At 40.1% G+C, this 18,408-nt stretch overlaps 1 protein-coding gene across 3 annotated transcripts in view; it reads left to right on the plus strand.

The window, feature by feature from the left end:
- The window catches only part of SPATA16 (spermatogenesis associated 16), a 277,669-nt gene extending 259,582 nt beyond the window's left edge, over positions 1-18,087 (plus strand). For 2 of the 3 annotated variants that reach the window (XM_024995427.2, XM_002684936.7), the window contains one exon: positions 17,775-18,087. In XM_024995427.2, the coding sequence (XP_024851195.1) occupies positions 17,775-17,897 (123 nt within the window). In that variant the 3' untranslated portion in view covers positions 17,898-18,087. The remainder of the gene's footprint in view (positions 1-17,774) is intronic. The other variant, XM_005201702.5, reaches the window with a different exon arrangement.
- The last annotated feature ends 321 nt before the right edge of the window (positions 18,088-18,408 follow it).

An 18,408-nucleotide genomic window follows, 5' to 3' on the forward strand; every position in this document is an offset into this window, starting at 1 on the left:
AAAAAATAGAGACAGATGACATCCCTGGTGGTCCAGTGGTTAAGAATCACCTTCCAAGGCAGAGGACACAGGTTCAATCCCTGGTCTAGGAACCAAGGCCCCACATGCATGGGGCAACTAAGCTCACACGTTGCAACCACTAAGCCTAAGCACCAGAACTGAGAGCCTGCCTACCACAACTAAGACCCAACACAGCCAAAAATAAATAAATATCTTTAAAAAAGAGACAGAAACTCAGCAAAGAAATGGAAGACATACGAAGAAACAAGTAGAAATTTTAGAATTGCAAATACAGTAACCAAAATGAAAAACTCAATGGAGGGGCTCAACAGCCTAATGAAGAGGAAATAATCAATGAAATGAAGATTGCTGTTTAGTCACTACATTGTGTCCAATTCTCTGCGGTCCCATAGACTGTAGCCTATCAGGTTCCTCTGTTCATGGGATTTCCCAGGCAAGGATACTGGAGTGGGTTGCCATTTCCTTCTCCAGGGATCTTCCCAATCCAGAGATAGAACCCACATCTCCTGCATTGGCAGGAGGATTCTTTACCACTGAGACAGCAGGAAAGTCTGAAATGAAGATAAAATAATACAAATTACCCAACTGGAACAACAGAGAAAATAGATCAGAAAATAAAATGAAAAGAACCTCAAGGAGCTGTGAGTCTATAACATCATATCTAACATTCATGTTATCAGAATCCCAGAAAGATAGGAGAAAAGGGATAGGAATGAAAAAGTACCTAAAGAAATAATAGCTTAAAATTTCCATAATTTGGCAAAAGACAGAAACTACAGACTGAAAAATTTCAGTGAACCCCGAATAAGATAAACTCAAATTCACACCAGGATGCAGCATGGTCAAACTTCTAAAAACTAAAGACAAAGACAGATCTTGAAAACATCAAAAAAGAAATGATTCACTAACTATTAGGGGGAAAACAATTTGAATGACAGTGAATTTTTCAGTTAAAAAAACTGGGGCCAGAAAATGCTACACCCAATGAAAACAGCTTTCAGGAATTAAGAGGAAATCAAGACATTCTCAGATGAAGGAAAACTAAGAGACTTTGTCATCAGCCAAGTCACTCTAAAAAAAAAAAAAAAGAGGCTGAAGAAAATTTCCTAAATAGAAAGGAAACAATAAAAGAAAGAACTTTAAAATATCAAGAAAAGTGAAAGAACACAAGCAAAAATATGATTAAAAACAGCAGACTGTCCTCGTCATTATGTTTGATGATTCAAGCAAAAATAACAACATCATTTAATATGATTCTAAATATACATGGAGTTCTGTGTTTGGTTCTACATATGAGGAGCTGGGAAGTCACCACTCTATCCTAAAAGTCAGTAATTCTTCTTGGATCTATTAGACAGTGGACGACACAAGACAAAACACTGCTCCAAAGACGGAAGAGACTAACGGATTAATACAGGGAGATATGGCTTTCTGGAGCAGAGACTTACAAGCAGAAACTGCGATGGGAACCAGTACTGGCTTTGTTAAGCTGGAATTATAATTGACAAATTGCTGGACACTCAGTGCAGACAACTCTGAGTATTACAAACGCTAAGGGGACCCAGTCTAGGAGTTATGCAATATTATGCAATTTACCTCCAGGAGTTAATGCTAAGTATTAGAGAAAAATCCCCTTGGGCCTCTGGAAGGAACCACTCTGAAATATACAAAAACACTCTTTCCTTCTTAGTAAGGCTTGCCCTCAGAAGAAACCAGTTAAACAGAGCATACCTTTTGGTGTATTATCAGGGCCTAAGTGACCTAGGAAAGGAAAATACCCAACTCCAGCCCACTCTAGCCATCCTGTCCCATGTAAGGAGGAGTAGGTGGGGAACTGAGGAATACTTGTGAAGATCACAGTCCAAGGCATGGGTTCAGTAAAAGACTGAAATCTAATCTTAGAACTGTAGAATGCTTCCCCTCTCCTCACACTGTGTAGTTTAGTCGCTAAGTCCTATCTGACTCTTGCGACCCCATGGCCTGTAGCCCACCAAGCTCCTTTGTCCATGGAATTTCCCAGACAAGAATACTGGAGTGGGTTGCCATTTCCTTCTCAAGGGGATCTTCCCAACCCAGTTATCAAAACCAGGTCGCCTGTATTGCAGGCGGACTTTGGCATCACAGGTGAATTCTTTACCAACTGAGCCACAAAGGAAGCCTTCTCCTCACATTCAGTTCAGTTCAGTTCAGTCAGTCACTCAGTTGAGTCCGACTCTTTGCAACCCCATGAATCGCAGCATGCCAGGCCTCCCTGTCCATCACCAACTCCCGGAGTTCACTGAGACTCACGTCCATCGAGTCAGTGATGCCATCCAGCCATCTCATCCTCTGTCATCCCCTTCTCCTCCTGCCCCCAATCCCTCCCAGCATCAGAGTCTTTTCCAATGAGTCAACTCTTCGCATGAGGTGGCCAAAGTACTGGAGTTTCAGCTTTAGCATCATTCCTTCCAAAGAAATCCCAGGGCTGATCTCCTTCAGAATGGACTGGTTGGATCTCCTGGCAGTCCAAGGGGCTCTCAAGAGTCTTCTCCAACACCACAGTTCAAAAGCATCAATTCTTCGGCGCTCAGCCTTCTTCACAGTCCAACTCTCACATCCATACATGACCACAGGAAAAACCACAGCCTTGACTAGACAAACCTTTGTTGGTAAAGTAATGTCTCTGCTTTTCAATATGCTATCTAGGTTGGTCATAACTTTTCTTCCAAGGAGCAAGCATCTTTTAATTTCATGGCTGCAATCACCATCTGCAGTGATTTTGGAGCCCAAAAAACTTAAGTCTGACACTGTTTCCCCATCTATTTCCCATGAAGTGATGAGACCAGATGCCATGATCTTAGTTTTCTGAATGTTGAGCTTTAAGCCAACTTTTTCACTCTCCTCTTTCACTTTCATCAAGAGGCTTTTGAGTTCCTCTTCACTTTCTGCCATAAGGGTGGTGTCATCTGCATATCTGAGGTTATTGATATTTCTCCGGGCAATCTTGATTCCTCACACTACTAAAGGTCTGTTTATAGCAGTTCCTTTTACCCAGTACATCATATCCAGCTATCAAGAAAATAATTACAAGACAAACCAAAAGGTGAAAAACACAACTTGAAGAGACAAAGCAATCATCAGAAGCAGATATGGCAGAGATGTTGTAATTGTCAGACTAGAAATTTAACACAACAATGATTAATATGCTAAGGGCTCCAATGGATAAAGTGGACAGCATATAAGAAAAGATATGCAATAATAATAGCAACAATATATTCAACTATGTATATATCTTAAGTATGTGTGTATATATAATACCTTTTTAAACTGAAAAAATTATAGAAATGGACAACCAATTAGTGGTTGCCAAGGGTTAAGGAGGTGGGGCAGGAGGAAAGTGGGTGTGGCTATAAAAGAGCCACACAAGAGATCCTGTAGTGATGGAACTGCTCTGTATCTTGACTATATCAGTGTCAACATCCTAGCTGTAATATTCTACCAAAGTTTTATAAGATGTTACCGTGGGGACAAACTGCATAAAGAATACACAGATTCTTCCTGTATTACTTCTTACTGCTGCATGTGAATACACAATTATCTCAAAAGAAAAAGCTTAAAATATATGTACTCCAACTTTCAGATAAATTATGCCATTAAGCATTGAAAATAAATTTTTAAAAAGCCATGATACATTAAGAACAAAGTGATAGCAAGATTTCATAACTGTACTCTAACTCTACACTAAATTTGTTTTACAAGTGCTATTATTATGGGGATTTTCAATTAGAAATTGGTAATATAGTTTAACAGAAGTTTTTTTGCATATTTTGTAATATATCACAGGCATCTAATGCCTTACGTTTCCACATTGTACTTTTATGACTATCATACCAACATACAGAATTCACTAAATTAAAATGGAGAAATATGAGGCTATTTGTTTGAATGCTAGCCAAAAGCTAAAGGAAACTGCTGTATTATGAACAGCAGAAACAACTTTGTTTCAGAAATTAAAGTTTATTTTAGAAATTAATTTCAAGCCTCTTTGAAAACAATTGTCATTCTAATAAGAATTAAAATTCAAACCATTTTGGATGATAAATATTTAAAAGCATTTGGTCTGGAAACTAAACTGGAAGACAGCAAGAAAACTAATGTTATGAAATCCGCTGTGGTGGATTAAATGGCTGTTTTGCCAAGAGGATTTTGATCCACATTGCAAATTGCTGGAAATACATCCTCCTTCTATAACCACCACTACAGTTGTAGAAACATGATATTTATTCCCAAAGATTCAATTATTATTTTATCTATTTTTTGTCTTCTTACAAGGCTTCTTTAAAAGCTTTATTTAAAAAAAAAATCCTTTGAGCACCCAATCCCTGAAGCATGAACATATACAAACCCCTATAAACATATTTAATTGTCTCTCCTTAATCCAGACTACATGAAATCCAATCAGAGAAGGCAATGGCAGCCCACTCCAGCACTCTTGCCTGGAAAATCCCATGGACGGAGGAGCCTGGTAGCCTGCGGTCTATGGGGTCGCTAGGAGTTGGACACGACTGAGCGTCTTCACTTTCACTTTTCACTTTCATGCATTGGAGAGGGAAATGGCAACCCACTCCAGTGTTCTTGCCTGGAGAATCCCAGGGATGGGGGAGCCTGGTGGGCTGCAGTCTATGGGGTCGCACAGAGTTGGACACGGCTGATAGGAAATCCTATTTCAAGCACAGTGTCTTCCTTCTTCCTGTAATTTACCCATGCATTTATGTTTGAGATCACGTTCCTCTCACTGCTATTACTCGATAAAAACCCACACTGTTTCCCAAGGTACATGCTAAGCATGTGCAGGGGGCACCAACAAAGCAGGCAACATAAACCAGCAGGAAAGTGAAAGGCAGAGATCAGCAAAGTCATGTTTGAGGAGAAAATCGGAACCTAATTGAGCTTTATGGCTTAGTACATACATCCTCAACTTACAATAAGGTTACATCTCTATAAACCCAACATAAGCTGAAAATACCATCAGTTGGAAATTACTTAATACACCTAACTTCTGGACATCACAGCTTAGCCAGGTCTACCTTAAATGTGCTCAGAACATTTACATCAGCTTCCAGTTGAGCAGGATCATCTAACACAAAGCCTATTTAAAATGTGTTGAACAGCTCCTGTAATTCATTGAATACTATACTGAGAGTGACCATTAGAATGACTGTCTGGGGGCAGGAGAATTCTAAGTGTATGGGTTAGGGACTTCCCCTGGTAGTCCAGTAGTTAAGACTCCATGTTCCCAATCTAAGAGCCATAGGTTCCACCCCTAGGCAGAGAAATAAGATCCCACATGCTGCACAGTAGTGTAGCCTAAAAAGTAAATAAACATCTCAGTGTTGATCCTCAGGATCCTATGACTCACAGAGAGGTTCGACTCACTGCTACCACCCAGCACTCCAAGAGTATCAGACCCTATAATCCTAGCCCAGGAAAAGATCAAAATCCAAAAGTCAAAGTATGGTTTCCAGTGAATGTATATCATTTCTGCATCACTAAGAAGTCGAAAAATTATGTCAACAAATTATGTTGACGCATCATAAATCAGGGATTGTCTATCAGATCAGATCAGTCAGTCAGTCGTGTCCTACTCTGTGCGACCCCATGAATCACAGCACGCCAGGCCTCCCTGTCCATCACCAGCTCCCAGAGTTCACCCAGACTCACGTCCATCGAGACAGTGATGCCATCCAGCCATCTCATCCTCTGTCGTCCCCTTCTCCTCCTGCCCTCAATCCCTCCCAGCATCAGAGTCTTTTCCAATGAGTCAACTCTTCGCATGAGGTGGCCAAAGTACTGGAGTTTCAGCTTTAGCATCATTCCTTCCAAAGAAATCCCAGGGCTGATCTCCTTCAGAATGGACTGGTTGGATCTCCTTGCAGTCCAAGGGGCTCTCAAGAGTCTTCTCCAACACCACAGTTCAAAAGCATCAATTCTTCGGCACTCAGCCTTCTTCACAGTCCAACTCTCACATCCATACATGACCACAGGAAAAACCATAGCCTTGACTAGACGAACCTTTGTTGGCAAAGTGATGTCTCTGCTTTTGAATATGCTATCTAGGTTGATCATAACTTTCCTTCCAAGGAGCAAGCGTCTTTTAATTTCATGGCTGCAGTCACCATCTGCAGTGATTTTGGAGCCCAGAAAAATAAAGTCTGACACTGTTTCCACTGTTTCCCCATCTATTTCCCATGAAGTGGTGGGACCGGATGTCATGATCTTAGTTTTCTGAATGTTGAGCTTTAAGCCAACTTTTTCACTCTCCACTTTCACTTTCATCAAGAGGCTTTTGAGTTCCTCTTCACTTTCTGCCATAAGGGTGGTGTCATCTGCATATCTGAGGTTCTTGATATTTCTCCCGGCAATCTTGAGTCCAGCTTGTGTTTCTTCCAGTCCAGCGTTTCTCATGATGTACTCTGCATAGAAGTTAAATAAACAGGGTGACAATACACAGCCTTGACGAACTCCTTTTCCTATTTAGAACCAGTCTGTTGTTCCATGTCCAGTTCTAACTGTTGCTTCCTGACCTACAAACAAATTTCTCAAGATCAGGTCAGGTGGTCTGGTATTCCCGTCTCTTTCAGAATTTTCCACAGTTTATTGTGATCCACACAGTCAAAGGCTTTGGCATAGTCAATAAAGCAGAAATAGATGTTTTTCTGGAACTCTCTTGCTTTTTCTATGATCCAGCGGGTGTTGGCAATTTGATCTCCGGTTCCTCTGCCTTTTCTAAAACCAGCTTGAACATCAGGAAGTTCACAGTTCACATATTGCTGAAGCCTGGCTTGGAGAATTTTGAGCATTACTTTACTAGCGTGTGCGATGAGTGCAATTGTGCGGTAGTTTGAGCATTCTTTGGCATTGCCTTTCTTTGAGATTGGAATGAAAACTGACCTTTTCCAGTCCTGTGGCCACTGCTGAATTTTCCAAATTTGCTGGCATATTGAGTGCAGCACTTTCACAGCATCATCTTTCAGGATTTGGAATAGCTCAACTGGAATTCCATCACCTCTACTTAGCTTTATTCGTAGTGATGCTTTCTAAGGCCCACTTGAATTCATGTTCCAGGATGTCTGGCTCTAGGTGAGTGATCACACCATCGTGATTATCTGGGTCGTGAAGATCTTTTTTGTATAGTTCTTCTGTGTATTCTTGCCATCTCTTCTTAATATCTTCTGCTTCTGTTAGGTCCATACCATTTCTGTCCTTTATTGAGGACTGTCCTTCATCTTTGCATGAAATGTTCCTTTGGTATCTCTGATTTTCTTGAAGAGATCCCTAGTCTTTCCAATTCTGTTGTTTTCCTCTATTTCTTTGCATTGATCGCTGAAGAAGGCTTTCTTATCTCTTCTTGCTATTCTTTGGAACTCTGCATTCAGATGTTTATATCTTTCCTTTTCTCCTTTGCTTTTCGCTTCTCTTCTTTTCACAGCTATTTGTAAGGCCTCCCCAGACAGCCATTTTGCTTTTTTGCATTTCTTTTCTATGGGAATGGTCTTGATCCCTGTCTCCTGTACAATGTCATGAACCTCATTCCATAGTTCATCAGGCACTCTATCTATCAGATCTAGGCCCTTAAATCTATTTCTCACTTCCACTGTATAATCATAAGGGATTTGATTTAGGTCATACCTGAATGGTCTAGCAGTTTTCCCTACTTTCTTCAATTTAAGTCTGAATTTGGCAATAAGGAGTTCATGGTCTGAGCCACATTCAGCTCCTGGTCTTGTTTTTGCTGACTGTATAGAACTTCTCCATCTTTGACTGCAAGGAATATAATCAATCTGATTTCGGTGTTGACCATCTGGTGATATCCATGTGTAGAGTCTTCTCTTGTGTTGTTGGAAGAGGCTGTTTGTTATGACCAGTGCATTTTCTTGGCAAAATTCTATTAGTCTTTGCCCTGCTTCATTCCGTATTCCAAGGCCAAATTTGCCTGTTATTCCAGGTGTTTCTTGACTTCCTACTTTTGCATTCCAGTCCCGTATAATGAAAAGGACATCTTTTTTGGGTGTTAGTTCTAAAAGGTCTTGTAGGTCTTCATAGAACCCTTCAACTTCAGCTTCTTCAGTGTTACTGGTTGGGGCATAGACTTGGATTACTGTGATATTGAATGGTTTGCCTTGCAAACGAACAGAGATCATTCTGTCATTTTTGAGATTGCATCCAAGTACTGCATTTCGGACTCTTTTGTTGACCATGATGGCCACTCCATTTCTTCTGAGGGATTCCTGCCTGCAGTATAGATATAATGGTCATCTGAGTTAAATTCACCCATTCCAGTCCATTTCAGTTCGCTGATTCCTAGAATGTCGACATTCACTCTTGCCATCTCTTGTTTGACCACTTCCAATTTGCCTTGATTCATGAACCTGACATTCCAGGTTCCTATGCAATATTGCTCTTTACAGCATCAGACCTTGCTTCTATCACCAGTCACATCCACAGCTGGGTATTCTTTTTGCTTTGGCTCCATCCCTTCATTCTTTCTGGAGTTATTTCTCCACTGATGTCCAGTAGCATATTGGGCACCTACTGACCTGGGGAGTTCCTCTTTCAGTGTCCTATCATTTTGCCTTTTCATACTGTTCATGGGGTTCTCAAGGCAAGAATACTGAAGTGGTTTGGCATTCCCTTCTCCAGTGGACCACATTCTGTCAAATCTCTCCACCATGACCCGCCCGTCTTGGGTTGCCCCACGGGCATGGCCTAGTTTCATTGAGTTAGACAAGGCTGTGGTCCTAGTGTGATTAGATTGACTAGTTTTCTGTGATTATGGTTTCAGTGTGTTTGCTCTCTGATGCCCTCTTGCAATACCTACCGTCTTACTTGGGTTTCTCTTACCTTGGGCGTGGGGTATCTTTTCACGGCTGCTCCAGCAAAGCGCAGCCATTGCTCTATAGTTGCATTAATTTGCCAAGACTGCTATAACAAAGTATCACAAACTGAGTGACTTGAACAACAGAAGTTTATCATCACAGTTCTGCAGGCTGGGAGTCCAAATTCAAAGTTTCGTCAGGGTTGGTACCTCCTGAGGGCTGTGAGGAAGAACCAGTTTATGCCTCTCCCCTTGTTTCTGGTGGTTTGCTTAACCTTGGTGGTTACCACACCTTGGCTGTAGGAGCATCACCCCATCCACTGTCTTCATCTTCACAAGTTAATCTCCTTGTGTGAGGGACTGTCTCCAAATATCCCATTTTTATAAGGACACCAGTCATTTTAGTTAAGGCCTACCCCAAAGACCTCATTTCAACTCGATGATCTCTATAAAAACCCTGTCTCCAAATAAGGGTACATTCTGAAGTACTGGGGCTTAAGACCCTAACACAGGAATTTTGAGGGAATGAAATTCAACTCATTACAGTAGTATTTGATTTTAAATGACTTTGGGAGGGAAAGGGACACCCAGATCTTCAGAGTGATTCCCTATTCCCTCTATCACATCTGAATGACTCCCCTTTCAAAGCAGTATTAGGCCGAGGCTGTGTGTCCCTTTCTGTTACCATCTCTCACCAGCTTCACTCATTTTGAGCTTCTTGACATTTTTTTCCTTAGTTTGTCCCCATTCCTAACTCTCTACGCCCTAAATCTCAGCTTCTTCCCCAGCAATGCCTCTGGTCTCATGGCTAGCCATTACATAAGACATGGAAAGTGGTACTATTGCTTCCGCCTCTGGCTCACAGGCCTTCAATTACCAAATAAAAATAGGTTGGATCTCTGTGCAAATGAAACCATAGTCAGCCCCACAAATCATAGTGAGGCAGCAGCAACCCTCCTTCACAAGAAAACTCTCAAGTGCATAGAAGCTCTCCTGACTTCAGGCTATCCCCACACTTGCCCCCTACACATAAGATACAAACCAATTTTACAGTAAAAGATTATCAGAGAAGATATCCAAGTACTTTTTATTATGCCTGTACTGAAAGTTACTCTGAAGTGGCTTTGTGAGGGAGAACATTTTAATCTGTAAAAATATTGCATTTTATCCTAGAACTAGTAGAATAATCTTAAATTTTGATATGATAAAAAAAATCATTAACTGAGAAGAAGAATAATCTGATGATTGAATAATCTGATCCAGTTATAGAGTGAGAAAGAAATAAAGTATACTATAAACTACACTTAAGCTAATCCATAATAGGAGTCCTTTGGATGCAAGACAAAATGTTGATATATCTAGAGAAGTTATAGGTCTTATGGATATGCTTTTATAAGTGAAATATAATGAAGTACTGAGAACCCTAATATCTATGGATGTTTATATCAACCAGTTCGATATCTTGCATTACATGCAATACTAATACAGCAGAAATGGTTGGCTCCCTCTCACTTCCATAGTGCTCTTTCAGTGTGGTACAATGCAAATGGCAATGTATTCTGCTTCCACTGAGCACATTTCTGTACAGTGAATCCAGGCAAAAATAACATCATTAAAGTAGTACTTTAAAGTTTATTTAATCCAACCCCCGGTCACACATGACCCGAATAATTCACTTGCCAAAAATGTCATCTAGTGTTTGATTTCCAGTGTCTGGTGATGAGGGTCACCATACCTTACCCCAAAACACCTTCCACTTTTACACAGTCATGAAAATATCAATATTATATCTATTGTTTTACTCACTGAAGTACTCATTCAGCTGTTTACCAGTTCAACAAATATTTATTGAGACCCTGATATGAAACCACCAGACACTAGACAATGTGCTGTTATAATCTTTGTGGAGGACTTAGACATTTATGAAGAGCTTTCCACAAACATCAAGCCATTTAATCCTCACTAAAACCCTGTAAATAAAGTCTGATTATAATTAATTCATGATTTACACTAGAGAAGAGAAAATTAAAGTTCAGTAGTTAAGTTACATCACCAGTGAAAGCAATGAGACTCAAACCCATATTGTAATTCTAAATGGTACTCTCTTTCAAATATGTAAGCTAACACAACAAATTCATCTCCCCTTCACATATCACCTAAAGATACCGCAGATTCCTGTTATGTTTTCTCTTTCCCCAGTAAACATCTCCAGGTCATCCAACTTTTCTTCATAAAGTTTGGAGTTAAAACCTGGACATACCCAGCACCAAACATCACAGCCCAGATGAGACGGGACAGGACCAGAAAAGGGAGAGAACTATTACTCCCATTGAGACACATTTTAAACATTGTAGTTTATAATCAGATCAGTTTTGGTTAACCAGGGAATACAGTTGAACTTTTTTGAACTTGCAGCCAATATACACTATCAGAAACTCATACCTTCATACCCCTTTCTCTGTCCCCTCCTAATTCTACCCTTTACATAGTTGAATTTTGAGACTTAATCACAAGACTTGAAAGCATATCGAACACCCACACTTGGCACAGTTACTGAGGCAGCATCCTTAGAGAGTGGAGGTCAAAAACACAGGGACTGGTAAAGTTCTTTGGCTTTTCATTTTATTTCACTTTTATATGTATTTTTAAATTTATTTTTCTATTTAATGGGCATACACTTCCAGATTCAAGCATTAATACTACTAGTAAATAATAAATATTCAGAGCTATGCAATATTTCACATAAACTGTTTAATTTCATTAGGACCCTGTGAAGCCACTGACAGATGAAGAAACTTGGGTTCCAAGAAATTAAATAAGTTTGCCCAAAAGTCACACACCAAGAACATGCTGGAGCTGGGATTCCAACCCAGATATATCTGACTTTGCCCCAGCAAGCTCTCTCTCTACCATAACCACTTTTTTGTTCTCAATAACCGAAAGCATCACTTTTTGTTTCTTTTTCTTATGACTTTTTAACTGCTAGAATGCTTTTCACACAGTAGACCACAAAATAGTGGACTGTTTTTTCTTTTCAATTAGGAGTTTTGCATCATTCTGGCTTTTAGCCTAGTATTAGGCTATTATTACAGGTCCATTTTTTTAAACACATTTCTGATTATGTGGCCTTTTTCTACCTCTTACATTTGTCACTAATCAAACTCATTCTTTTCCCCTAAAACTATTCATTGAATTTTATTCTTTACCTCATTAAGATACCATTATTGTCTCAAATGAGAAACTTCACACTCATTACTAATTCTGCCTGCCTTCTAACCCCAACATAGAATTTTTCATCAAGACTACACTTCTTATTTCCCAAATGTCTCTTAAACTCTTGATGCAGGCCCCCATAGTATTTTTCATATCTTATTGCACTGGGCCCTAATTGATCCACCTGCTTCTAGTCTCCCTAGCTGCATTCCACCCCATACAATAGCACCACATTTATCTTTCTAACCATGTAGCTAAATATTTTTCAACTTTTTATAAGCTGACCCCAATCTATGTTTCCTGCTATGTATATCTCTACTCCCAGTCCCCTCATGCCCACATCTAGGCTATGTGACTCACCCCTATCAAATATCCCATATTCTTTCTCAACTTCCTTTTATGAACGCCATTCCCTCTGTCTGGAATGAGTTTCTTGTCCTGACAAAGACCCATCTCCTATCACCTCCCATACTCCTCCACGTTTCCTTCAGATAGAATTCACTGTTCTGACATTTTTGCTAACAGAACATTTTTGTACATAATTCTTGGATAAACATTTATGCTTTGTTGCAGTCATTTTTTCATTAACTGTCTTTCCTATATGAATATGAGCTCCTCAAAAACAAGCATCCTGATATTTTTGCTTATTACCTTAGTAAAATACCAAATACATAGTGAAAGTGAAAAGTGAAGTCGCTCAGTTGTGTCCGACTCTTTGCGATTCCATGGACTGTAGTCTACCAGGCTTCTTTGTCCATGAGATTTTCCAGGCAAGAGTACTGGAGTGGGTTGCCATTTCCTTCTCCAGGGGATCTTCCTGACCCAAGGATAGAACCCAGGTCTCCTGCATTGCAGGCAGACGCTTTACCCTCTGAGCCACAGCAGCTTCCCAAATACATAGTAGATGTTCAGTAAATATTTGCATGAAAGAACAAGAGTATTTCCTCTGAGATCTGAGCTGACCGGAAATTTTCCTGTCATAGTGAAGTGAAGTGAAGTTGCTCAGTCATGCCCGACTCTTTGCAAGCCCGCGGACAGTAGCCTGCACCAAGCTCCTCCGTCCACAGGATTTTCAAGGCAAGAGTACTGGTGTGGGTTGCCATTTCCTTCTCCCGGGAATCTTCCCAACCCAGGGATCGAACCCAGGTCTCTCGCATATATACGAGACCAGGTCTCTCTCTTCCTGTCATATATACTGGTCTATTTAGTTACCGCCACATTTCTTCCTAATTGGTATTCTTTGTTTTTGTACTGTTAGAATTTCAGCTTTGATATCTCCTGTGCTTCTCAGGCTATCTTCTCTTTCACGGTTTCAAAATCATCTTTTTCCTGAACTTTTTGACTCCACACTAAGTCATGACAGATAGACTTTTGTGTATAAGAATTAAAAGTCCTCAGATACTAGTTGATAACAATTTCCTAACTCTTTGATGTGGATTTTGATTAATAACCATATGATAGGTGAGAATCTGCCCTTGGACTGAATTCTTCAGTTCCCTTCAGTCATCTGGCATCCCAAATTCTCTACAAGCTCATTTGGGCTGATGTTCATATCTCAGTAATGCCACGTCAGCATTGGCACACAGATACACAAGAGAATGTTATCTGCCCATTTTGCAAATGGGAAAATTAGACCCAGAATGACCAAGGACACTATCTGATATAATTAAGCAAGTGGATCCTCTCCCAAAAAGAAGGTCTAATAAGGCCTCTGCTCCCAAAACTGGTTTGTTTGCTTCCTTATATGCCTACATATTTGTGTTTTATTCCCCTAAGGGCTTTATAGAAATTTCTATCATTTGCAATCTGTTCTTCTTAGTTATATAAATCTATTTTCTCTTAAACCAGCACTTTTCTTTCCTTGACTTAAAAAAAGAAAATAAAGAACCAGCTTTACTAAAAACATGTTTCAGCTCTCCTACACTTCAGTAAGTACAGAAGCTAAAATTGACTTACTTTACTGCATGTTGTGTCATTCACCTAATGGTATAATCTGAGAGAATAACTTCTGATTTGAAAACTGTAAAGGCACTTCTTAAGACTGGACAAACTTAAATCTGGTGTGAGTACAAGTCATGAAATTTTTTTATTTAGTGTGTCCTTGGAAATTTTCCGCTTCTCTGGTGGCTCAGATGATAAAGTGTCTGCCTGCAATGAGAATGACTTGGGTTCAATCCTTGGGTCAGGAAGATCCCCTGGAGAAAGAGATGGCTATCCACTCAAGTACTTTTGCCTGGAAAATTCCAGGGACTGAGGAGTCTAGCTGGCTACAGTCCATGGGATTACAAAGAGTTGGACACAACTGAGCAACTTCACTTTCACTTGGAAATTATCTAGGCTAACCTTCTTCTTCACTAAAGGCTAGCCCTTAATTGATCCACCTGCTGGATCCACCATTCTGAAAACTGAAGGTCAGAAAGGCCAAGTGACTTCTCTTGGGTAATTGAGGATTATAAACCAGGACAAGAGCAGAATTCAACACTTCTGAATCCTTATCCAGTCAGTGCCCTTTCTACTTTTGGCCGTTTCAAGCATGGAGACCACACCTTGTTATTACCATGCTTAAACTCAAATGGTAATAGAATGGTGGCATATGAAAGCAATTATTTAATCTGTGAAAGTTTCTCAGTCATCTCTGACTCTGTGCAACCCCATGGACTGTAGTCAGCCAGGCTCCTCTGTCCATGGAATTCTCCGGGCCAGAATGCTAGAGCTGTTCCCTTCTCCAGATGATCTTCCCAATCCAGGAATCAAACCCATGTCTCCAGCATTGCAGGTGGATTCTTTACTAACTGAGCTACCAGGGAAGCCCATAAATATTGGACTGAGTTGCCATGCCCTCCTCCAGGGAATCTTCCCAACCCAGGGATCAAACCCAGGTCTCCCACATTATAGGCAGATTCTTTACAGTCTGAGCCACCAGGGAAGCCCAAGAATACTGGAGTGGGTAGCCTATCCCTTCTCTAGACGATTTTCCCAACCCAGGAATTGAAAAAAGGGTCTCCTGCATTGCACGCAGATTCTTTACCACCTGAGCTACCAGGCAAGTCCCTCATTCTTATTTAATTTGTAAAAGAAAAGAAAGCCTTCTGATATATTTCATACCAGTCACCACTTTGAGTATGGAAAAATACATCGGTTTCTGAACACACTGATGTCTTCAGATCTATTATCAAAGAGTAAAATTACTGAAGGTCTACCATATCCTAGGTATTGGGAATAAGGAACACCATGGACCTAGTTGCCTGCCTTATGCAGCAAGCCAGACAGGAAGATGGATACTGTATAAATCATTATAAACAGTTAAGAATTAAAATAGGCAAAGAGTGAATGGACTGCTGAGGGAATATGTTACTGAGAACCTCAACCTGATTTGAGTCATCAAGGAGTATGTCCTTGAGACACTGATATTGAACCTGAAATCTAGAGGATATGTAAGTGTTCCAATGAGAATATTCCATTGGAGGTCATAGCATTAGGAAAGTCAAGAGTGCATAGAATGCTGCATGGTTGTACTTAGAAAACTGAGAGATGTACCACAGAGCTAAGGCAAATGGAATTACAGGAGACAGAATTAGAGACACGAGTGTAGTGTAACCAGATCACCCAGAGACATGTAGCTCATGTTAAGGACTTGGGAATCCATTTAGGCATTTTAAGCAGGGCTAACTGTGATCAGATACACATTTTTAAAAGATCATTCCAATATTATTGGGATAATGGGTTGAAAGGATAGCATGTAGACAGACCAGGCAGGAGACGAACACCTAGGCCAGGAGAAGCATGCATAGAATCTGTACCCTAGACCTCCCAGGGTAATTCAGTGGTACTCTGTATTCAAATAACATATCTTGTGTTTCTTCTTTGTCTTTTCTAATGAAAAGCAACCAGTTAATCAACACTGCTCTTAATAAACACAATTTTCAAAAAAGATAGCAGCCACCCAACAGATATTTTAAAACTATTATTTTTCTGTAGGACATGTTTTTTGTTGCATTGGGGTTGTAATTTTAATTGTATTGGGGCTAACTGCAATCATTATCATTGTAAAGAGCTTCAATTCAGATGATACATTTTCAGTGCAAATAACTTGAGTGAGCCACCAACTCGACTATCAAAGTAACAGTAAAGTGCCATCTATCGTGTTTGTTTTGATTATGCTCTATGTTAATTTTTTACCTATGATTTTGGTATAAGTTGGATAGTATACATGGATGGAATACATAAAATCATGCACTGACTTCATGACAAGATTAAAAAATATTCTGTCAAATCATTTTGAGGATTGCTGCAATAATCAGATATCATAAATTACACAAACTTTTGGGAAAAATTTACCTGAAGTAATTTTAGGTTTTCAAAAATAATTGTTTTCACATAAATAAGCTATGTTATTTTCTTATGGAAACCAACGGATTGTATGCATCACCTTGTGTGATATAAGACCTAACTATAACATATAGATGAATGCGACTATGTATTATTCTCTTTTTGACAACCTGAATTATCTTTTGGGTATTACTCCGAATGATAAATCAAGTGATTTAAAAGTAGAGCTCAAAATTGGAAAATTGAACTTGTAAGTGCTTTTATCTTAAGTAGATGATATGTTCATGCACCTTGAAGAGTAAGTACTCTAGCTTTGAGCTAACTTTATGACAATAGGCTCTTCAGTGAGTGACTTTAGACTAATAGAATATGCAGGTCCTGGGAATCGGGGTTAAGTATGAATTGTTATTCATCATGAAAGCCCAACTCAGCATATATGTAAACTGTTTTACTCTGACAAACAGCACAATGCATTCAACTGTCATTGAATAATTTTAAGTTTGTTTGGAAGAAAGACTAATAATTTATTTTTAAGCACTATTTTTATATTTTATCTTATTTTTTTTCAACTTTTCCTTTTTATTTAAAAGAGAAATGGCTCCTGCTAAAACTATATGGAAAATTCATTTTTCTCCCAAGTGGCCTAAGTGAAGTGAAAGTCGCTTAGTTGTGTCTGACTCCCTGCTACCCCACTACTATACAGTCCATGGAATTCTCCAGGCCAAAATACTGGAGTGGGTACCTTTTCCCATCTGCAGGGGACCTTCCCAATCCAGGGATTGAACCCAGGTCTCCCGCATTGCAGGCAGATTCTTTACCAGCTGAGCCATATGGGAAGCCCAAGAATACTGGAGTGGGTAGCCTATTCCTTCTTCAGGAGATCTTCCTGACCCAGGAATTGAACCAGGGTATCTTGTGTTGCAGGCAGATTCTTTACTAACTGAGCTATCAGACAAGTGGCCTAAGGGGCATACTAATTAATGTAGAATCACTGGTTTTGAGGGGTGTAGATTTTGTTTCATTCTTCTTTTAGATAACTTTTACCAGTTATTTCTTTCTGAAATCCCTGGTTTCACTGACCATTAAAGACAGCAGGTAATGATACTCCCAAGTTCCATTCTCCAGCATATAGGACCTGGTGGTAAATTCCTGCATGTCTTCTTCATGTTCCTAAAGCAAAGGATGCTGAAATGGAAATCAAAAGGGGACTTTTATGTTTAATTGTATCTGTCACTGCCAGTTCTGTTCCAACCTTGAGCCTGTATGTGCTGTGTACTTTTATATTCCTCACCATTTTCCTGTATACACAAAACCTGGGGAAACAACAAACACTGTTGTATCTGTTTATTTCTTCCAGGTTGGACGAATTGAAGATTTTCTATACCAGTTGGAGGATAGTTTCTTAAAAACTAAAAAACTGAGAACTGCTCGAAGGCAAAAAACAAAAATGAAGCGGCTTCAAACTGCACAGCAAAGCTAGTCACTGGGGAGCAGGTGCCACCACAGAGAGACATCCCAGAGAAAGGGGCCGTGGCATCCCACCAGCCTGCCTGTGACAGCCTGTGTCAAAGGCCTAAAGCCACAAGGATGAGGTGGTGCTCCTCTCGGCAAAGATGTTCCACACTGCATTAATCTCAACTGGCAGCAATAAATGTTCTCAGCAAGTTTCACCTGACTCTTGTTCAAATTCATCTTAGTTAAATAGCTTATCAAATAACCATTGCTGCCTCTCTCACCTGTCTTGTCCTTTCAGCACTGACTAAAGTGCAGCTGCTGCTGCTGCTAAGTCACTTCAGTCTTGTTCGACTCTGTGTGACCCCATAGACAGCAGCCCACCAGGCTACTCCGTCCCTGGGATTCTCCAGGAAAGAATACTGGAGTGGGTTACCATTTCCTTCTCCAGTGCATGAAAGTGAAACGTGAAAGTGAAGTCGCTCAATCGTGCCCGACTCTTAGCGACTCCGTGGACTGCAACCTACCAGGCTCCTTCA

The sequence above is a fragment of the Bos taurus genome, chromosome 1, assembly GCF_002263795.3.
Source record: "Bos taurus isolate L1 Dominette 01449 registration number 42190680 breed Hereford chromosome 1, ARS-UCD2.0, whole genome shotgun sequence".
NCBI classification, from domain to species: Eukaryota; Metazoa; Chordata; class Mammalia; order Artiodactyla; family Bovidae; genus Bos; species Bos taurus.